This window comes from Pieris rapae, chromosome 17 (genome assembly GCF_905147795.1).
Source record: "Pieris rapae chromosome 17, ilPieRapa1.1, whole genome shotgun sequence".
NCBI classification, from domain to species: domain Eukaryota; kingdom Metazoa; phylum Arthropoda; class Insecta; order Lepidoptera; family Pieridae; genus Pieris; species Pieris rapae.
The window spans coordinates 2,215,847-2,238,476 of NC_059525.1; the positions used below are offsets into that span (position 1 = coordinate 2,215,847).

Genomic DNA, 22,630 nt, shown 5'->3' on the forward strand with positions numbered 1-22,630 from the left:
CAAAAATCATATTCTAGTAACTAATCATGAGCCCTATCGACATACTATTATTTTTCTCTTTTTTACGTTATTCTTGACAAATTGTTCTACACTCGAGACTAATCTCTATTGATTAGAGAACATAAATGTTCGACAGCTTGATAAATATAAAATATAAATAGCATAGGAAACAGAATACTAATAATATTATTTCATTCGACATGTAAATATTTAAAAAGTAATACTCAACTAAGTAGTAAGTACCTTACTAATTTTTTGGTTAATTCCTGAAGTTATGGACAAAGAAAAAATATATTTTGATATGATGGGGTATTTGTATGTGGTTACCCCACACAATCGTATTATACGCTGATATTAAAATGGCGGATGTCCAAAGCAATGAGCGTAAAGTAAAACTTACAAAAAACGGCAAAGTTGTGAAAAGACGTTTAAGAAATCCTGAAGGTAATTAATTTATTTATTTCCTCATATATAGAGACGCATAATTTCATTTGTTCGTAGATATAGAGAACGTTATTATAACTATAAGTCGGTTGTACAACTACAATACTATTGACTCTTACTACATTTTGTTACGTACACCACAAAATTTGAATTTTTCGACACTAGTCTTAAATAAAAACATAAACATTGAAATATTGTTATTGTTTATAAAGAATAGATTAGTTACATAGTATATTTTTTAAATTGTGTTATTTAATATTATTCGTTTTTTAGAATGGCACAAACAAAAACAAAAGCGTTTGAGAATAGCTGGACAAGAATATATAAATGCCAATGGGAAAATTGTTCCCCCTAAACAACCTGGCCCAGATTGCAACTGCCGTAGAAAATGTTTTCAAATGGTTCCAGAGGATATTCGTATGAAAACATTCCAAGGGTTTTACTCTATGAAAAGTCATGATGAACAAAATGCATACTTATTTGGTTTAATGCGACAAATTGATGTCAAACGAAAAAGAGTTAAATCTAGCAGCAGAAGAACATGCACATTTGAATATTTTGTCAGAGTTAAGGGAAAAGAAACTCAAGTATGTCAAACAGCGTTCAAAAATATACATGCAATAACAGAGCGTAAAGTTAGAGTGCTTTGCAAGAAAATGGATGATGGTATTATGTTTCCCAGTGACAATAGAGGTAAGAACAGCCATAGAAGATCAGGGGAAGTTCGTTTACCAATTGGAATTGTAGACCAAATAAAAAATCATATTTACTCAATAGTTCATACTCACAGATTGAAAGATTTTATCAGACTTGACAAAATTGCTGGCCTTGAAATTAATATTTCTAAAATGTGGAAAGATTATATAAAAAGTTATGATCCTGACAATATCACTGCAACTATGCCTAAATCTAAAAGAAATATGGAGATACTTCCTGTTCAAAATGAGCCACTTCAACCTATTGCTCCAGCTCCAGTCCCACAAGAGACTTATGCACCTTTAACATATCCTGGCAATAGCCACTTAGTAAACATTGCAGAAAATTACTTTGAAAATCAGTATCAAACACAATTGACAACTACATCAACACCCACAAATTTTTATCCTGCTCAAAGTGGTCAACATCCACAAGGCATGGGTATTATTTTACAATCAGTTAACAGACCTGCCCAACCCACAGCTTTTATTTTACTACAGGCTAAACCTGATCTTTCACAAGATAAGCTTGCTATAACAAATGGCTCATACATTGAGACGCAATCTGAAATATCTGAAATCCCTAGTAAAACGAAGAAGCTCAAAAAAGAAAGAAAAAAAGGTCCAGTTGTTAAACAGTGGCGTTATAGTAATATATTTCATGACGAAATAAATGGAGCAGCATTGGCAGCTATAAAAACGAGACTTGGTATGTATTATGCAGAGAGTGATGCAGCCAGAAAGAAGGCAAAGCAAATACCACGGGCACAGGAAACTGCTCAAACACAAACTGAACAAGCAACCATCAAATCTGAACAGTCTGCTATGATGAGGCCCCCTCACCAACAGCTGAGAGCTACACACACATTAACCATATTCACATAAGCTATATTCACTCTTGACTGATAAAAATCTTGTGAAAACTACTAGGTTAAGTTTACCTTTGTAGGTATGTTTAAGTAATCTCATAAAATATATAATTATTGTCAGTACTTAGGTACCTATTATAGTACAACTTAGGTCAAAACTCCTTACATTTTGACATTTAGTTTTTGGTAGGCAATTCAGTACATTCTACATACTCAAATGTCTTACCATGTTGCAAGCATGTAGCCTATTAGTGCCTAAGTAACAGTAATGTTAAACATATCTAATGAAATAAGGTAGGATTAGATGTTTCATAAATTTAGCTTAAAACTAGCATGAATAGTAAATTTAATATAACTGTGTCCTGATATTTTTATAAATTTATTTATTTGCAATGTATTTTACTTTGTTATGTTACAATTAAAAACATGTGTGTAACTATTAAAATAATTGAAAATATGCATTCTTATTTCAATGTTCTAATTTTTGTAATCAAATATATTTCATATTTGAGTAGTTTAGACTTCAGATGTTGTTATTATAACTTTTGCTTCCATTAACTCGTTACAAATACTTTTTCACAAGGGTGCCAAGATATAAGTTGGTACACATACACTGGTAGGGATCATATATTTACCAAAGCCTGCATGCAATAAATTTTGATTTAAAAGTCTCAAGTACATTTTCTTAGAATTTATTGTAAACTTAAATTACGCTGACAATACACAGACTCCACCAACAGATTTGATCTTCTTTTCAGCAGTCTTGGAAAAGAACTTGGCCTTAACTATGACTGGCTGCTTGGGAAGATTGCCCTTGCCCAGAAGCTTGTAGTAACCCTGTAATTATAATTAATCTTACATGAAATTTTTTAAGTAATGATAGATACAGTAACAAAAGTAGAATAAAATGAACAAGAAACAAAATAAAATTATTTATGGCTGTCTTGCTTATATTTATATCTACATAATATTTAACAAACATACTTTCTTCTAAGATAATAGTTACTTACAGCTTTAACAATGTTGATAACTGGAACTTTTCCATCTGTAGCATTAGCATACTTGAGTCTGGACTGTTCTGATACAAGGGTCCAAAGTTTGTCCAAATTTAAAACAGGACAGAATATTTTGTTTCTTCTTAAGTGAAAGTTCCTCATACCAAGCTAAAATTTAAAAAAATCTTAAATTAACACACTAATTACAGTTAAAAGTTTACAATTCAATACCTTACATTACCTAACCTAACCAAACTAGATTATAATTCGTTTTTGGACAGTTATTTAAAATAAAATATTAATATACTAACCTAACCAAACTAGATAATCGTTTTTTGGACGCTAAGATTCGTACATACTCAGAAAAATCAAATTCAAGGTATTGGATTGTAAACCCAACCCCTTTTTTTTCATTTTCAATAATATATGTTATATTAATTTAATAAATGAACTAGCATTATCAGTAAATACTTTCAAACATGTTTAAAATGAATAAGTTACTTACTAAGAATTTATATACTTAAGAGAAATACTAATGCTCATAAATGATATGTGCCCATTTAAATGATTTAATGTGTAATTAGTAAAGCATAATACTGAAAGACACATAAGCTTAATTTTAAGGTATGTTCTTTATTATTACTATTTAATTTAAGACGATTGCTTTTTAAACAACGTACAATGCAGGCAGTTTTAAACATACAATAAAATTACCTTTCCATAGTAACCAGGGTGGTACTTGTCCATGTTAATTCTGTGATGATGTTCACCACCAGCGTTACCGCGACCACCAGGATGCTTACGGTGTTTGCCTAAAAGCAATAATTAAGCATTACAAATTCACGAGTATTTTCCAGCACTGATATAATTTTCTAGGTTAAGTTATGTTTTCACTTCAGTTTAATTTCGGAACATAAAAACTTACCGATACGACCATGTCCATGACTGACATGCCCTCTTAACTTCCTAGTCTTCTTTTTGGAGGTGGCCTGCACGAGAATTAAAAGGTTAAAAAAATAATCATAATACCCATAATACACCTTAGTGGTTTTAAAAAATATTCATGAATATAATCACACACTACATTTCACAGCACTCGTACAGGCTTTAATTAATTATATTGATTAAGATTCCATAGAATTTAATAGATTAAACACAAATGTAAACACGAACCATATTTTCGGCTTTCGTCAAGAATTTACAACAGTTGAAAAGAAAGAGAAGTAGGTATACGTTAAACTTGTTAATCAAACATCAGATGTCAATGTAAATTGTTAACTCAGGTAAATTGTCAATATAGCTGATGCAAGTCATTAGTCAACTACATTATTTCATTGGTATAGCTCATGGTTTTTAGACGTCTAAAATAGCTTCAAGTATCAAATTCAGTTTGTATTAAAATCATTTAATTTGGTCGTAATTAAATTAAATCAGTCACACCGTCAATATCCACATAATGTATATTTTTGTGAAATTATTCGGGGCATAGATAGTTATAAGTATAATAAAAAGCTATTTGACAAGAATTTTAAAAACGATTTAATCTCTTTATGGAATGGGAGGCAAACGGACAGGTCTAATCTATTGTTAAGTGATACAGCAGGTCATGGATGCTCTCAATGCCAGAAGGCTCGCATAGGCGCCCTTTTAAGATTTCGTACGCTCTTTTTTTTAACGCACCCTAAGTTGAATTGATTCTCTAAATAACACTCAATTGTGGAACGATGTACATACATCGATGTGTTACGACTTACGGGCAGAATTTCATATTCTGCCTCAAAGTTCGATTATGAAAGTCAACTGCAGGTATTAATGGGAAATTACTACTCTCATTGCGGTTAATGCAGTAGAAGATGCCCTGAAATATCTATGCAATGCCAAGGGATCAAGCAGATCGAAAAGGATTGGTCGTCGATACGTTCATTGTTGAATACGGTCAAGAGGAAGGAGCTGGTACTGGGGACCTCCTAGTATGGCGGATTTGCGCCTACGCTTAATAACTTAGCTTAAGCTTGTGCTATCCTCATTGAATTTAATTGCCTCTGCTTATCTTTATCTTTATCTTTTATCGTTTTCTCTTATTAGCTGGTGGCCCTCTATAAACCTCTAAAGCTGTGCGTTAATAATGGTTATGTTGGTCGTTAATAACGAATTATTTATCAGTGACTTTAGAACCTTTACAAATTATTGTGTTTAATTCTGTTAAGTATTGGTTAAATATCTCAAATAAATTAGAAGTAGCCTGTCTAGCTTTCGTTCCAGACCCTTATATCAACTAGATAATCGTTAACTTTATAGTAAGCTTTTATACGCAGATTTTCTTTATTACATTTAAAGAAAAGCATCCCTTTTTTCCCAAAAACGAATTACTAACTTTAGATACTTAGTACGCGAAAATTGCAGCCAGCGTATATTCTGTTCTAGTAAAACTATTACTATGTTTGTATATATACATAATATTTTCATAAATATATTGCGAAGGTAGTATAAAGGTAAGTTTAAAAAAAATTAAATATTAATTTAAATTAATTTGTATATACATATTATATACCTATACATTTTAAAGTATAACTTGCACGAATAGCTTTCTTCTGCAGGACGAGAATAGTTTTGATATCAATATGACCCCAAAATAATAAGACATAAGTCATTAAGTTGTGAAAGTAACTCAAATAAACAAGTCTAGCTGTATCGTAGTGTAAAACTAAGTCTTTTCGGCCATCCATTAATATGAGTTTTGAATCCATGGTGATTCCATGAAATACAGTTGTACTATCCAGATTTCATTTTTCAGCATTTATAATTGGTCTAGAATCCGTAACCCTTGCATTCCGTTGTTTTGGATGATTTGTACTAAACCAACGGACAATTGAAGAGAGAGCATTGGTCACATCGACAAAATTTGTTAGTTGAGTAAAAAGTTGTTGGCAGAGTGAAGAGGAGCCAGGAATGTTCGTCTCAGAAATCAGGGAGTCGCTGGTTAATCGCTCATTCGGGAACAAAAGATGGATTCATAAATGGTGCATTATTAATAATCAAATCCCAATCAAAGTCCTCAGATTACCACGATGACATGAACTCTGCAAAAATTAACTGAAGAGGCTTTTGAGTCTATTACGGCGGAAGCTTGAACAGCTCAGGGTACGCATGTAGAACATTTAGAGGAATATTTAAAAAATGACGGCCTTATGGATGAAGAGATGGACTGAATTATTATATCTACGGCTAGTGATACTCAACAAACAGAATCTGATTCTGTTTCCATCCACTGGATTCCATATCTGAAGATAGTGATATTCCTATGGCCGCTGATCACAATTATTCAAGAAAACTCTGAAGAAAAAGTTGATACTTTTCTTTACCCTATTTTCTCATCTTTTCCCTGTAAGTAGGTAGAACACCGCTTATATAATATTAATAAAAATATACATAAAAGTAATATAGGAAACATAGGTAAATGGGATTTTTTATCAAAATGTGATGACCCATGTAATAAGTCCAAATAAGTAACTAAAGATCCCTTTAAGAATACCCTCAAAAATTCCAAATATACTTTTAACTTATCCGAAATATACATGTTTCACTAATCTGAACTATTTTTATAGTAGGCTTGAGTAATGAAATTACAGCCTATCTAAAATTTATTTATTTCTTAATACAATTTAGGAGCTTATTTTGTTTCATCAACTTATGCAGGAAATTACAGAAATATAAAATTGGTTAATGTTTTAATCATAAATGGCAACACAGCGCTGCGTCTAGGGGACTTCTTTCATGAAAAGGACTCTTGGAAATGGTGTATAATATAGTCTATGTTGTTTATGTCATTTTTACATTTAGGAGTCATGAATGGCCACAGTAATGAACTTATTGAAAGCTGTATCTGTGCTTGCTCAGTACGTTTCCAGAATATGGTTGGGTTGTTTGTCGTAGTTGACACGTAATTTCGCTCTACATCGTAAATATTCATCGTACAAAACTTAATCATGCCCTTATTTTGAGTTTTGGATTTTATAAACCCATTTTAAAATAATAAACATGGAGTTTCGTGAAACACTATTAGCTGCTCAGCGAAATCAACAAGAGAAGTCATCTGTTGTATGTATTTAGATCATAATTTGCGACCTAAAATTACCCTAATTTGCTTAATTTTATTTTCTTCCCCATGAAAATTTTATCAAATATGTTTACAATTTTAACACTTAGTAAGTATTGTTACTTTCGACTTGATAATGTTTTAATTAGTCTTATTATATCCTTATTTATCGCTAAGTGTAGTATGTTCTCTGTAATCACTTAAAATAACCTTTATATTTCTCAATAGTTTTAACATATATTTTCTACTTTTTAGAGTAACTATTATTACAAGGCCAAGTTTGATCCGCCAAAAAAAGAACAAAGGGAAAAAGATAGATTATCTGCCAATATTCAAAAGTTTCTTGCTAAGAAAGATGAGGAGGAACGACAGAAAAAACTGGATGCTCAGCGAAAGAGAGACGAATTACTTGCTATGCGTGATCCTAAGGTTAATTAAATGAAACAAACTTGAAGTACAGAACATAAAACATTTGTTTTGTTTTGTTTGTTGTAAAAACTTAACACCAAATCTGCTTGTTGATTTCAAGATTTCATACAAAATTTTAAATAAGACAAAATTGTAAACTTTCAGGCCCTTCGCAAAATTCAAAAAACACTGAAGGTCATTAAATCTGCTAATAAGTCTGTCATTGCTGATGCTGTTGATAGAGATAACACAGCTGTTACTCGGGAAGGCCCAGATCAGCCAGATCAAGATGATTATGGGTATGAATCCCAGTCAGCTGCTGCAATATATGAGAAAATGATGCAAAAGTATAGTAAATTGCCAGATGAACCTAAATTCCCTACTTCAAGTAAGTTGTAAACAATTTTGTAAATTTGTAAAATATTATAAAACAAAAGTATAAATAATATTTTAGTTCTGTAGGTTAGGAAAGACTAACTAAAGCTATGTAACAAAATTATCAAATATTATATTATTTAAGTATTTGGTACATACAAATTTATATTTCTAAACTTTAGGACCAGTTTATATTTATTTTGTTCTACTCATAACATATTTATTATGTGTAATATCCTGTATTACACTACATAATAAAATATTGTATTTTAGGCGGTTCAACTCCCAAGGATTTGCATGGTACAAGAGAAAGAGTTAAACATGCTCTCCGCCATGAAGATGACCCAGTGCCACATAAAAGAAGGCGTCGTACTGAAAATGGTGGTAAGAAATGAAACAAAAGTCATTCATTTTATGATATGCAAGGTGACAAAATTCTGTCTTCTGGCATTCCTGACTAAACATTATGCCCCTTACTGTATATAATAGTTACTGTATATAATTAAAAAATGTTTCAGAGTCCAGTCCTCCCCAAAAATATGAACCTGAAAGAGAAAAAGAGAAAGACAAGAAATCAGATAAACCTAAAATTCGTAGACCAGCCCCTCCACCAATGGACTTCAATCAATTGTTGAAGCTTGCGGAACAAAAGAAAAGTGAACCTATTGATATCAATGCACCGAAAAAGGCGGCTGTGGAACCTGAGCCTGACAGACTGATGACAAAGAAACAAAAGAGGGAATATGAGGAAGAAATGGCACGAAGACAACGACGTCAAGAACGTATTGAAGCAGCAAAGGCCGGGCACAAAGGTATTATTTTATGGTTTCTGGTTAATGAAATAAATAAAATAAAATAAAATAGCCTTTATTACTGATAAAGTTACTATATATATGTACATTAAAATTATAGAATGTCCCTAATAACAGTGTGCCTTTCGGCAAAGGCCTCCTCCAATTCTTTCCACTGTGTTCTGTCCAGGGCGACTCTCCTCCAGTTTGGACCTGCTGTCAGTTTTAGTTTGTCTTTCCATCGTCTATATTGACGTCCTCTACTTCTTTTGCCGTTACGTGGATACCAGTGTGTGACAATGTTGCTCCATTTGTTCTTTGAAGAACGCATCAAATGTCCTGTCCACCTCCATTTTTGTTGGTCTATTCTGATCAGTATGTCGGTTAGTTTTGTCTTACGCCGTATGTCAGTGTTTCGAATTTTATCTTTCCTCTTGATGCCGAGCATGCTTCTTTCAACTGCGTGTTGGAATGTTGTCAGTTTTTTCCTGTGTAACTGTGTAAGGGACCAAGTCTCACATCCGTATGTAACACAGGGCAGTATACAGGTATTAAATACTTTTTTCTTTAGACCTATATTCATATCCTTGCTCTTCATTATTTCTTTCATTGCCCAGTATTTTCTCCAGCCTTTAGCAATTCTTTTGTGTATTTCTTTAGACATTTGGTCTTCGTGAGAGATTATTTGCCCTAAGTAAACATATTCTTCTACATACTCTAATATCTTTCCATTCACTTTGATTTCTGTCTTGATAGAGTTTGTCATCACCTTAGTTTTTTCTGTATTCATGGTTAGTCCAGCTTTGATACTTTCATTTGTAAGCATTTCAATCATGACCTGCAATTTTTTTGCAAGGTTTTTTTTCAAAAAGAATCAGATCATCCGCAAAGCGAAGGTGGCTAAGTAATCTTCCATTGATATTTATACCGACTTGATCCCAGCTTATATTTCGGAAAATGCCTTCCAAAGCGACTAGGAATAATTTCGGGGAGATAGGATCACCCTGTCTAACACCTTTGCTGATTTGGAAGGTGCTTCCTAGTTTCTCTAGTTTGATTCTTGCTTTGTTGTGGTTGTATGTGGTTTCTGGTTAAAGGTGTTTCAATTTAGCAGTTTTCTTTTTTAAATGTGTGAAATTTAATACAAGTTTTAAAAAACTTTCCAGCTCCAAAAGCAGATAAAGCAGATAAAGAACGAAAACCAGAACCAACTAGTACAGGATTTGGTAGAATTCCGAAAGTTGGTGAAAGAGCTGTTCCTAAAAATGATCCTCCAAGAAGCCACGAGAGAGAAAAGAAAGACTGTGAAAGAGAGAAAGCTGAAAGAGTACAGAAAGAAAATGAAAAATCTAGAATACAAAAGGATAAAGTTGATCGTGAAAAAGATAGAATAGATAAAGAAAGATTGGATAAATTAAAAGCAGAACGCGACAGAATTGAAAGAGAAATGGAGCGTCTTAATAAAGATAGAGAGAGATTAGACAAAACTAAGGCAAAATTAGAAACAAGTTTATCTGCAGATAGAAGTAAAGATAGACCCAAGTTAAATAAGGAGCACCCAATAAAACAAGAAGCTAAAAAGAATATAGATTTAAAGAGCCAAAACACTTACAGGATAGATAAAAATGACAGAAAGCTCATACAACAAAAACAAGATAGACTTTCCAATGGTCATAGCTCGCTGAGCAAGCCAGTGCCAAAACTTAGTAAAGAGAGCTTAGATAGAAATATTAAAGATAAAATGGCCTTAGCAAAAAAACAATTAGATGGTAGTCCTAGAAATGGTCAAATAAAACTAGAAAATGGTAAACGCTTACCGGAAGCAGGCAGAGGTCTCAAAAAAGGAGATGATAAGAAATCTATACAGGGAATGAAACAGGGTGGTTCAAGTAAATCTGTCACTGGTTTTGATTTCGACCAACATGTCAATTCTATAGGTAGGAATGGTGGGAAGAAACTTCCTCCCAGTGATATTAGGAGGAAACAGCAATCTAATGAAAAGATGAAGCAAAAACGTAAGTAATTTGTTATTACTAATTTAGATAGTGTTAAATAAAATCCATTATATATTTTATTTAATTGTTTAAATAAAAAAGTGCAGTCCTTGATAGGGCATGCTTGAATAGTATATGTGGCAGTATACCGAATACCGAATATTCGGCGGGGCCCCTGACCGAAAAGCCGAATATTAAGCAAAAGTATTCGGCTGGATTTTAGCGCCACAACACAGTACAGACAGTTTGTACAGATGGGGTTTTTCGCGCTCCTTTGTTTTGTTCTAATGTACTTATAGCCCGCGCGCGCGCTGTTGCGCGGTATATTGCTAACGCACTGCATGTCTACTTATTGAATGTTTATAAAAGAAATGTTACCTTTACCATTTTAAATTTTCATTACCACAAGAATTCAAATACATAGAATCCTAAATCCTTTCTTACATCTTTTTTACATCAGTCATCAAATCCTTTTTCCAATTCAGATTATTATGTACCTGTGTTATGTGCCAATGACTAGTTCAATGATTATAACAGGAATGAATATACTTCATAATCAATTGATTTAAATTTTTATTTAAATTAATTTTAATTTTTTAGGGGTTAAAATTAATTTAGGGATTGGGTGATAAAACCATGAATTTGAATAACTTTTTTGCGCCTAAGTACATAAGCTCCAAAAAATTAGCCACAGTTCACAAGTAAACATTGGTAGCTCATTCTGTAAAGGTAATATGTGATTTGCATTTGCAGGTCGTACAGTAGAATCTGACTCGGAATATGATTCTGAGATGGATGACTTCATTGACGACGGTGATGTTGAGCTAGACTACTCCTCCGCCATCAAGGAAATCTTTGGATATGATAAAACCAGGTAATTTACTTTCCAGAAATAATACTACCATTTCAGCAGACACTTTCCAATGGGAAGGTATGTTTTTCTCAAAAAGGGTAATTTAACTTAAGTAGAATGTGTCTAATAGTCATGTCAATATAGATATAATCTACTTACTATGCTAAAAAAACCTTGCTTGCTTTATCTTGAAAATATTTCCATGAATATGATAACTACACAACCACAATAATTGTGAGAAAATATTACATGAATGTTAATTAAATTTCTTAACTGTCAAGGTCCAAGGACTATCCTAATATTTCTAACAAATAATATATAGGAACAAATTTATCTATTTAGACAAACTACAAATAGAGAAAAATGTACCTATATTAGTTATATTGAGTTTTTTTTTAATGTAATGTGATCAAAATGTTTATTTTGTATTACTAAAGATATCGAGACATGGATGATGCTGATGACCCATCCATGGAGTCTAGTTTTGCTCGACAACAGCGTGAAGAATATATAACTAAAAAGATTGGTTAGTATATTTTTATATACAAGAATATATAGATTAACTATTTTGTAATATAATAATAATCAATATATTTAAAGAAAAACACTTTTTAACGGATTATAGTTATGTATTGTTGTATTTAAACTTATAATTATAAGTTTATAATTAATTGTATTGTTGTATTTAAACTTATAATTATAATACATAACATACATAAAAAAAAGTGTTTTTCTTTAAATGTGTAAAAGTTATGTTAATAAAAGACAATACTATAATCAATATATTATTTAGTTTTGGACAAAACGCTATATTATTGTAAGTATTCTGTATTTTATCTGGATTGTAAATGTAATCATAGTAGTCTGTGTTAAATACAAGTTCCAAATATAGAGTATATTTCAAACTTGTGCATATTCCTAATACAACATGAATTTTTTTTTAATTACTCATATATTTTTATACACAGTATAGTACACCCGTGTTTGTCATAAGAAATTATTCAGTGCAATCTTACAGGGTATCTAAAGTAATATTAAAGTCGACTTCTAAAGTTTCAGTTGTCAGTTGGCAATTTAGAAGCATTAATTTTTTTTTATTGACACGCATAAGTGTACAATGTGTGACCCATATGAATAATGAACTTACATTTTTATGTTTTCATATTCAGGTATCATGGAAGACTTGGAGGATATGAGGATGGAAGCAATGGAAAAGAAGAGAAAAGGCAAGAGACGGATATCGGACGATTAATGAAATCCTTTGACAATTTAATTTGGACCAATGCTTTGGTATACTCTCAAAAAGGCATCTTTGTACAATGCCTTAATTACATTAGAATGAAGTATAACTTTAATCTCTTCATTACCGCCAATATCTTAAAAATCTTTAAAAAAAATGTTTTTTTTAAATAATGGTGGCATATGGAACTTTCTAAAACCCATTGAACATTTGACATACAGTGTTTCTTTTGATACTTTCAATTAATGTCAAATCATGCTTTGGTGTATAAGTGATATAATATAACAGTTTGAGAGTATGTTGTTAAATAGTGTAATATATGTTATGCTTATTGTGTATAAATTGTATATTTTAGAATATGTGTATAATTTATAGCAAATATTTTAGCTTTGTTAAACGTAACAAATTTATTGTTTTAACATATTTTTCGTGATTTAATTTGTAGCACAAAATTATTTCTGCCAGTTTCAAATTAATCCTTTACCTAAAACATAGTAAACTTGGAAACATTTGACTTAATTTTCATAATAATTTATTGATAATTATTAATGCTTGGAACTTTGTTGATTTCACGTACCTACTACTTGGGAGTTTTGCACTGTTTACTACTTTTTTAATAACTGTGTTGAAATGCTCTGATTTATTCTAAGATTTAATAATTTTTATATCCAATTGTTAAAACAATTAAGTGTAAAACTATTTTGGTATAAGAATTACATATTGAGCAAATTGCTTAGTTGTTTTGATTAATAGAAAATCTATTATGTAATTCAATTTACTTGGTTAGTTTATTTTATCCTTTTTAATATTTACAGAAAGTTACATCATAATTTGCTTCTTTGTGAAAAATAAAATGAGTGTTCTATGATAATTACTAAATGGGAGGTATAAGAATTAATAAAGGTTGATGGCAATTACTATCTTACTTAGTTTTACTTCGTAACATGTATGTACCTACACCAGTGTTTGTTTCTAGAAAATTTACTACAAGATTGAAAACGGTATCTTTTGGTCGATTTTCTACTTTCGGTCTAAAAAAGAACATGTCCAACCTGAAGAAGATTGTCTGAGAATTAAAATTTAATCTTGTCGATTTTTAGGTAATTTCCTGAAGCTAGTGCTACAACAACACTGTTACAGCATTATTCAAATTCAAAGTTCGTTTACTCAGTTTAGATGCGTCTTAGGGCATGCTTATGAATGTCAAAAACGTCTACAAAATTCGCGAACGAGCAAAACTACGCCATCCGTTCGCAAAACTACCAGGAGGCATTGTTCTGAGAAGGGCAAGAAACTCGGCAAGGTATTGTTCGACATTAGATATAAGAATTTGATTTAACTAAAAGGAGACCCAAGGCGATTTTTTTTAATTAACTTAATTTTTGACGTAGTGGAAACAATTAACCCCTATGAACAAAATAAATTAAATGACGCGTTGCAAATAAAAGTGCTATTAGTGCCATTTTCTTTATCATTGTTATCGATTTAGTGAGCAGATTAAGTAAGTTGTTTACTGGTTTCTAAATCTATTATCATATTACCCTATATGTTATTTACTAGGTATCAACGATACTTAATAGTTAAAAAGGACCGTAGTCCGTACTGTACTCCGTACTCATAACTCATACAAAAGAAGCAGACAATATACAGTGTATACTCTGTCTACCTTGATGTATGTTAAGTATTGGTTTGACAACTGACAGCTCACATAAATCATATTTTGTAATTAAAATTAAACATTGACATTCTAATTCGAAATTGGGTGTTGAATTTCGATGTTATAAATTTTCGTCTACTTGCAAAATTGTTCAGAATAAACGTGGAGCTTGCCTTAAATACTTATTCTGGGGCAGCTATATATTAAATAGTACTGCTAAGGTATTAATTTTAAATCGAATATCAATAAAATTTATATTTATTTTAAAAGTTAGGTCCGTCGCTGATTATGTTTTAAGTATTTATTTACTTTATATTTAAAAGATATGTGGTGTTTTATTTCCAGCTATGAAGTTCTTAACGACTCTAAATGACATACCTGAGCTAACCCAGCCAAATGTTCATATCAAGGATAAGGAAGGTCTTTTGGAGAAAATCAACAGGATCTTGAAAGATGGACATAGCAAGTTGCAAATTGTAACCGATTTTGACCACACTTTAACTAGACACCAGATGGACAGTGGAAAAATCGTTCTAACTAGTTTTGGTAAGTAATTTCTTTATCATAATCAATTAAATTAAAGTGGCAAAATTATTTGTCTTGTCTTTGTTATTAGATTTTGGTTCACACAATTGAATTATAGAAATGTTAACTATATGTTTAATATTATAAATTCACTTCAATGTTATGTCATCAGTGAAAGTAAGCCATTGCATCTCATCTTAACATTTAAATATAAGCTTATTTTCACTGTCCTATGAGTGAGGAATATGTACCACATCTTTCTGAGATACATACTATTATTTAAATATGATATATATTCTTTCTACACAGCTATAAAGTAACATAAAGAATAATTAAATGTTATAAATTTATTTACTGATTATATATGTTAGGTTGATATTATTTTTAAATATGTATGTATATGACTATGTCTATTTTATTCAGATATTCCAGTAATTTCTTGTAAAGTTGCCATACTTATAATATAATAAGCAGCAATTCATATCCAGGTAGTTCCTATTTGTAAATGCCTGGACTGCTTATTATATTCCTCACACATATTCAACCCATGCCTTTGTGTTTAATGAAAGTCCTATTTTCTTTGTTTTTTATGTAAATATTCTTTATCATGTTTGGCACAAGGGTTTCCTAAGGATGGAATTGAGTATATTCTTGCAGAGTTAAACATCATTCTGACACATTATTTTGTATGCAGTTGAATTAAAATATTTTAAGAGTGTAAAGAAGAAGCTTATTTATTAGAACTGCAACTTTGGTATTAATAAATACTATTTGCATTTCATGATTAAGAAATACCTAATTTTTACTTTGAATGTACAGTTTTTGATATGTATTGAGATGCCATGTCACAAACAATACTTTTTTGACAAACATTGTAATATAAGAATATTACGAATATTTATAGATTATGGTTTATGTAGATGATAAATATGCCCCTGTCCCATTGGTGTCACTATTTTTCCTCATGAAATTTCAGCATTCAGGTAGAACAAAGAATAAAGATAAAATGATAATTTCTCATGACATTAGACTTCTTTTTTAAATGATATTTACAAATCCATTACAACATTAGGCTAATTAAATTGTCATTAAATTATTATTTACTTACTTAATTTTTCATATCTTTATTGTGTACTTAAAACACACATAATTAAATATCAATTAATATAATTTTAACTCAGTAGCTTTCGATAACAATAAAAAATCAATACATCAATGAATTATTATAGAATACTAATGTTATCACAAAGTTGTTTGTATATATAATATTAAGCACTAGTTAAACAGGCATCTTCTGTACAGGCATGTCCATCAATAGGCCATATCTCAGTTAACATCAGGTCGGAATGTGGCCAAACATCTGTGTCCACTTCTGTTGTAAAAAAAAAATTTTTTCTTTGATATTTGCATCAAGCAATGCTTTATGATGGATATTTTAGGCATAGAATAAATGATATAAATATTTTCCTTTTAACTGAATAAATGCATGCAGACTTCTTATAAATCTTAAAACTACTTGCTTGCTCAGTCAAATAAGTATGTTTAGTAATAATATTACATGTATTTTTTAGGTATGTTTAAAGATTGTCCTTCGGTGCCTCAAATATATAAGGATGAAGATAATAGGCTCTCTGGTATATATAAGCCAATTGAAGTGGACCATATTATGACTGTAGAAGAGAAAACAAAACATATGATCGACTGGTACATTGCAGCACATAAATTATTAATGTAAGTATTATTTAAAGCACAATAAATAAGCTAGGTCTGGATATCCATATTGTTTTGTTTTGTTTAATATTACATCTCTTTGTGTATGTCATGTTTCCCTATAAGTGCTTGTCACATTAAAAATAGTATTTTGGGGGTTTTATTAGCGATGTAACAGTGTGCCAATCGTTGGTAAGCTTTTTATCAATAAATAAAGCACACTTCAATAAACAGTTATTTTTTGCAGTGCCGGTACTCTCTAACTTTCAATAGTGTCAACGTTCATGCAGTTTTTATGGATTTTTAATACAGCGCCGATCTCCCAACTCAGGGATCGCGTAGTATCGCGAATTGATATCAGCTAGAGTCACAATGTTTAAGGAATGTTAATATTAATGAAATTTAATTAATGATATACGGCTCAAATAATGCGTTATCATTACGTCTCAACGACTGTTTAAAATTTGTATTGTGTTTAATATGGCCAAAGACTATTAATAGCTTTTATCAGTGCTATTGTATTGATGTGAACAGTTATGAATAATTACGAGTTTTATTCCAATATTTATTTAATATTTTTATAGAGGAATGAAGTTTCCCAAGCAAGAGCTCAAAGAAATCAGCAGGAATATGGTGCAATGTTTTCGGTAAGTTGATATTTCATTTCCTCTCTTAATATATATTTACATTTACAAAAGAAACAATATTATATTACATTACGCAACGGAAGAATTAAACGACACGTTCTAGGCCCTATTATTTTCATATACGCTATCGCCCGAACCCAATAATTGTAATAAATTAGACCGTGACAGTCGATCGACCTCCTATCTGCATCCCAATAACCAAACCCTACGAAGACAATCCATTTTATATAACGCAATCTCTTCGTTCTTTACACTCATATTTGATAATCGATATAAACCAAATAAAGTAAATAAAACCGTACAAATAGTATTAAAAGATGTCTGCGTTATATATATCAAAGAGCTTTTTAATTATTTGAAAACTGGTGTAAACTATCTACAGATGGCTATTACAATCCGTCGACTGGTTATTGCCACACTTTCATCAATATTTGCATTAAAATGTGTATCTCAGATGGTCGAAAATGGATTGAGATTGGGTTTTGGTGTATAAGAGCTTCATAACGCTGTAAGATTTTATTCTTTTTCGCAAACATAAGATTCTTTTTGGAATATAGAATTAATGATATTATAAACTATGACTCAGATTGACATGAAAATATGTGTATAATTTTATCGTGGTCTTGATAGACCGTCGCAGTCTCACAGGAGACTCCTTTGCGTTAGTCGCGGAAGAATACTCGCACAAACAGCCCGGGCTATAAATGCACTTAAGGCCAGTGGCCAGGCCAGCGAGATTCCTTCAGGCCAAGCTAAGCTCGCCAAAACAGCCCGTGCTGAGCTGTAAAGGCCCTTAAGGCCAACCGAGATTCCATTTCAAAAAATGGTCTTGGTAGCATATTTTTTTAATTTTTTTGAGAGCTTGCTGTTTTCAGTATTATATTCCTGCCAGTTTGTAAATTGACGGAACAATTGCTGACATCGTACATAACAAGGAATTTAATTAACACTTTACGACCTGATAACCAAGTTCAAAACCAAGACCTATGAGTAATAGATTATCTGATAAGGTTACGTCAACAGCAGTTATACTGTTTTCCATTAGATTAATAATTTCCGCAAACAGTCAGTAGAACGACATAGGAATTAAGAAATATGCTTAAAGAACTTTGATATTGTCATTGAAATTTGTTAATTGAGACTATGGCGTGGTTAATCTATTCGCCATCTCCATTTTATATGTCAGTTCTTTTTCAGTTCAGTTCTTTTCAAGTGTAATTTGTTGAAACTAAGTTTTGAGTGAGCATACTTCATTATTAACGTACTGAAGTCAGACTCAGGGTTCTCGTTCCTAAAGATCTTGGGGCAAATCAAAAAAGTGTCACGTACCATCTTTTCTTCAAATAGTTCAGGCCCTTTTCAACAAAAAATTCCTTTGCGGATTTAACTAGCCTGTGACCATTCTGTCATTGTATATACACAATATTGAAATTACATTCAATTCGTACCAGTAGTTTAAGAATAAAGTAGTAATTTATTTTAAACATTCACTTTTTTGTTATGGTCACTGTAAGATGTTGTTAGGTCAGCACACACGTAAAAACTTAAGAAAGAAGGTCTCTGGGGCCAGGGGCCAGAATAATTCAACCGACTTGGTATGACATGGATCTCACGTTTTACGCTAGAAGATCTGGGTTCCGAGACTAGGCATTTTTATAGCCACTTTTACATATATGTATAACATTTTTACATAGATTACATTTTTATATACATAACATTTTTACATACGTTACATTTTTACATACATTACACTTTTGGTGTCATCCTTAATATCTTCGAAAGCCACGAAGTTTTCTATACTTTATTCAAGTACATAGTCGTATACGTGAATACGATTTGTATAAAATTTGAAATCTATCTAGACTTTGATTTTGACTCTGCTCATTTCCCAGTATGCCTATCTCCTCTCGCTCTTCCTTTGCCCTTCGAGCAACAAGTTTTTCATACAATTTATCGTTACCATTAAATTAAATTATTACATTTTACCAATAGTGTACGAGTACAGGGCTTAAAGTACGCAAAGTAGAGAAAAAGAAATTATTTTAATAAGTGTGTATTTATTGTAATTAGCAATGCATTGACCATTTGTTACTCTTTTATCTTGCTTTGATAATCCAACTTCAACTTTAGATAGTATAATCTGCTAAAAGGTGCAATTCGCAACTGATGGCAGATACAAGATCTTCAATTGTTTAATTTCAAGCAAGAGATAGCATTATCAGATTTGTTTCATGACGCTTTACTGCACATATTTAGAATTTCTATATCTCCATTTCGTAATCATAATATTTAATTATATCTATATTTGATTGGTTGATAAAAACTTGCATAGCGTGTATAGTCAGTGCCCCGTTTTGACACCGTCAATAAAAAAGCCACTCACGTCCCCATATAATTATTTATAATTGTATTATTTTTATTATTCAATTCATATATTCATTCATTTTATTTATCATTCATATCAATTAGAATACTGTATCTCCGAGTACTTTACTGATTAAGGTTTGAATGGCATTCTGTTCTTGAACAATAGTGATGTCAATAGAGGCATTTAATTGTAAAATGTATTTAGTAATACTTGTAGCTACAAGTTGATAGCTGTATTCCTGTTGCGCCTATAACTATCGGTGTAACACTCGTTATCTATATGTCGCAGCCGAATAATTTAGTTAGCCGTTTGTAACAGCCTAGCCACTTAACTAACGGCCTGAAAGATATTCAGCCGTAGCATTAGTTACATTTAATAATCTGGATGGCCAATACTTAGGCTATTCGTACGGTAGAGTTATTATTTGGCAGAAATAACAAAGATTTAACATATGATATTTAATAAACTGAATGAATAACTTTCAGGTCGTAAGTAAAACCGCGCCTTTTATTTAAACGGCTAATTAAGCTAGTTGGCTGCGAGATCTACAGCTTTTTCTTTTTTAAATCTTGCTCAATTAAATAAGTATCGCAATACAGAAGAAAGGTAAACTGCCACATAAACCAAACTTTTTAAATTCGTTTTAATCAATTTATAGATTGTTTTATAATTATGTACGTTAAGATTATCTAAATAATAATATTTTATTATCTTTTATTTATGCAGTAGGTATCGATAAAATACATCTAAATCTGAATAAAGTCGGATTTTGACTGCTTACTTTAATATTTTACTTTACTATAGCTAGGGTAGACCATCCTTTGTCTCCATTATCAGGTTGATTTCATTAAATGCTGATTTACAAAATATTCACGAGTCACTATAAACACTTCCCACATAATATATATGATATTTCTACCGCTTTAGTTTTGGTTCTTATAATCTAGTAAAAACAAAAATACAAGAAAGCAATATAATAAAAAAGGGTTTGAATATTTACCTTAATATTTGTATTTAAAAATAATTTCTTATCTCTAGGACTGGTGTTAAAGATCTGATATCGTATAGTGAAGCCCACTTCATCCCGGTCTTGGTATTCTCAGCTGGACTAGGAGAATGTGTGGTTGCTGCGATGGAGGCTGCTAACTTCCTGCTACCTCACGTTAAGGTATACCAATCAACCATTGTTCTACAATGTGTCTTTTTTTAAGTATACTAGCGGATCCGACAGACGTTGTCCTGTCTATACGTCTTTAATTTGAAAATTTCAAACTTTTTTTAATAAGCTAAAACATTCTGGACCATTTTGATGAAAATTATTATTCAAATGTTATGACAATATCTAACGATCCAGCACATGGTCTACAATAACACAATGATAACAAAACTTTTTTTTAATTTGATCGCAGCGCTAACTGTCGGGACAGACTAAAATTAAAATTCGAATATTATTTGAAATTTGACACTGCGATGGTAGCGCCGTCTGTCGGATCCAATGTAAAACATTCCAAAATCAACAACTACTAATTAATTAAAAAAAACATTGTCCAGCGGACAAAATTGTGAATCTAAACCATTCTCGAATCTCCACGAACACACACAAAAATTTCATCAAAATTGGTCCAGTCGTATAGGAGGACACATACGCACGCACACAAGAAATATATATATTAAGATAATAGGGGGGCAAGCAAGCCTGCGGGACGCCCAAAAAGGGCAGACATCGCAGACCAGACACCAATTTTTAGTGCGTAATAAATTTTCTATAATGCAACATTTAAATCTAAAATTCAATTCCAGGTTATATCAAACTTCTTGGATATAGACGAAAATGACACAATATTGGGAATAAAAGGTGAAGTAATTCACACATACAACAAAAATGAGGCCGCTATCAAGAACACTGAGTATTATGAGATGGTTAAGGAGAGAAACAACGTCATTCTGATGGGAGACAACATCGGGGATGCCGGGATGGCAGAGGGGATGGACCACTGTGACGTCATCATTAAAGTGGGATTCCTCGGGAGGAATGTGGAGGGAAATCTCCAGAACTATTTAAATAAGTTTGATATTGTTCTCGTTAATGACCACACTGTGAACGTGGTTAACGCCATATTGAAACTAATGCTGTGATTTTTTCAGATTTTTTTTACAGATATACGCATATCATTACTGACGGGAAATTGTTGCGTGCTATTTACTAAATATTTTTACTTTTATAGTATTAAGTCCATAGGACGTTATTTTGTTTTCATTAAAGATATTTATCATTTGTTTTGGTATGAAGAATATTCATGGTTATTTATATTTTATTTTACACTATGTTGACTTGAAAATCTGATAAAAACCGAAAAATATATAATAATAAAAAAAGAAACAAGTAATTGTTGAGTAACTTTAATTAATGATAATGCTCCTTTGAGAATTTAAAAATACTGCCGATTTTTAATTGTATATAAGCAATTCTATATCTTTTTAATCTAGCTATATAATGTACAAATACAGGTTGAGTGTTTGTATTCAAAGCCAAATATAGCCAAAGGGTTCATTAGTTCAAGTATTACCTCTGAGATTTTTTAAACAGATATAAAAAATAAACAATAAATTAAAAAGCATATTGTCAATGATTGGAGCTGGATTTTGCAGTTTTCATTCATCTTATTCAGCTGTTTTAGTTTTTAAATTGTTGTACTTTATAGGTTCATGATTTTTTGTATATAAGTATCTTGAATTATAGTAAATTTTAGATTATTATATGTATATTTTATTAAAAATTACATTACATTAATGATTGTTTTTCTATTCACTCAAAGGTAATACGGACCCACGTTTATAGTAATTCATAGAAACGTTCAAGTCTATGAATTTGGGTTCTAATATACATTAGTTGACATATGATGATAAATAAAACAACTTTAAAAAATTAAATACTTTGTTTATTTTTTAAAAACAACACTTGG

The 22,630-nt window shown here is 31.3% G+C and overlaps 4 protein-coding genes across 4 annotated transcripts; 3 read left to right on the forward strand and 1 right to left on the reverse strand.

Annotated features, from left to right (window-relative positions):
* The first annotated feature begins 181 nt into the window (after positions 1–181).
* Positions 182–2,766, forward strand: LOC111001745. Its single transcript, XM_022271744.2, has 2 exons — positions 182–444; positions 718–2,766. Exons 1-2 carry the CDS (start codon positions 318–320, stop codon positions 2,022–2,024), a joined length of 1,434 nt encoding a protein of 477 aa, XP_022127436.1. The 5' UTR covers positions 182–317; the 3' UTR covers positions 2,025–2,766.
* LOC111001746 (60S ribosomal protein L27a) lies at positions 2,685–4,307 on the reverse strand. The gene is made up of 5 exons (XM_022271745.2): positions 4,177–4,307; positions 3,929–3,992; positions 3,718–3,815; positions 3,019–3,171; positions 2,685–2,845 (listed from the first exon to the last, which is right to left on the reverse strand). The coding sequence occupies exons 1-5, from the start codon at positions 4,177–4,179 to the stop codon at positions 2,717–2,719; spliced, it is 447 nt and encodes a 148-aa protein (XP_022127437.1). The 5' UTR covers positions 4,180–4,307; the 3' UTR covers positions 2,685–2,716.
* Positions 4,308–6,858: 2,551 nt separating this feature from the next.
* LOC111001750 (protein SPT2 homolog) lies at positions 6,859–13,680 on the forward strand. The gene is made up of 9 exons (XM_022271751.2): positions 6,859–7,101; positions 7,355–7,528; positions 7,673–7,895; positions 8,156–8,266; positions 8,401–8,694; positions 9,840–10,688; positions 11,421–11,541; positions 11,958–12,046; positions 12,690–13,680. Exons 1-9 carry the CDS (start codon positions 7,042–7,044, stop codon positions 12,770–12,772), a joined length of 2,004 nt encoding a protein of 667 aa, XP_022127443.2. The 5' UTR covers positions 6,859–7,041; the 3' UTR covers positions 12,773–13,680.
* Positions 13,681–14,490: 810 nt separating this feature from the next.
* Positions 14,491–22,598, forward strand: LOC111001752 (7-methylguanosine phosphate-specific 5'-nucleotidase). The gene is made up of 6 exons (XM_022271753.2): positions 14,491–14,638; positions 14,763–14,963; positions 16,514–16,673; positions 17,237–17,299; positions 20,706–20,835; positions 21,468–22,598. The coding sequence occupies exons 2-6, from the start codon at positions 14,765–14,767 to the stop codon at positions 21,801–21,803; spliced, it is 888 nt and encodes a 295-aa protein (XP_022127445.1). The 5' UTR covers positions 14,491–14,638; positions 14,763–14,764; the 3' UTR covers positions 21,804–22,598.
* Positions 22,599–22,630: the final 32 nt, after the last annotated feature.

Excerpts from the sequence above, each read along its gene's own strand:
- LOC111001745 (XM_022271744.2), top strand. The coding sequence starts at position 318 with ATGTGGTTACCCCACACAATCGTATTATACGCTGATATTAAAATGGCG. Across the intron at positions 445-717 it reads ACGTTTAAGAAATCCTGAAG|AATGGCACAAACAAAAACAA; the intron begins GTAATTAATTTA and ends TTCGTTTTTTAG.
- LOC111001746 (XM_022271745.2), bottom strand. Across the intron at positions 3,172-3,717 it reads ACCCTGGTTACTATGGAAAG|CTTGGTATGAGGAACTTTCA; the intron begins GTAATTTTATTG and ends TTTAAATTTTAG. Across the intron at positions 2,846-3,018 it reads TTATCAACATTGTTAAAGCT|GGTTACTACAAGCTTCTGGG; the intron begins GTAAGTAACTAT and ends TTATAATTACAG.
- LOC111001750 (XM_022271751.2), top strand. The coding sequence starts at position 7,042 with ATGGAGTTTCGTGAAACACTATTAGCTGCTCAGCGAAATCAACAAGAG. Across the intron at positions 7,102-7,354 it reads AACAAGAGAAGTCATCTGTT|AGTAACTATTATTACAAGGC; the intron begins GTATGTATTTAG and ends TCTACTTTTTAG. Across the intron at positions 7,896-8,155 it reads ACCTAAATTCCCTACTTCAA|GCGGTTCAACTCCCAAGGAT; the intron begins GTAAGTTGTAAA and ends ATTGTATTTTAG.
- LOC111001752 (XM_022271753.2), top strand. The coding sequence starts at position 14,765 with ATGAAGTTCTTAACGACTCTAAATGACATACCTGAGCTAACCCAGCCA. Across the intron at positions 16,674-17,236 it reads GCAGCACATAAATTATTAAT|AGGAATGAAGTTTCCCAAGC; the intron begins GTAAGTATTATT and ends ATATTTTTATAG. Across the intron at positions 17,300-20,705 it reads AATATGGTGCAATGTTTTCG|GACTGGTGTTAAAGATCTGA; the intron begins GTAAGTTGATAT and ends TCTTATCTCTAG.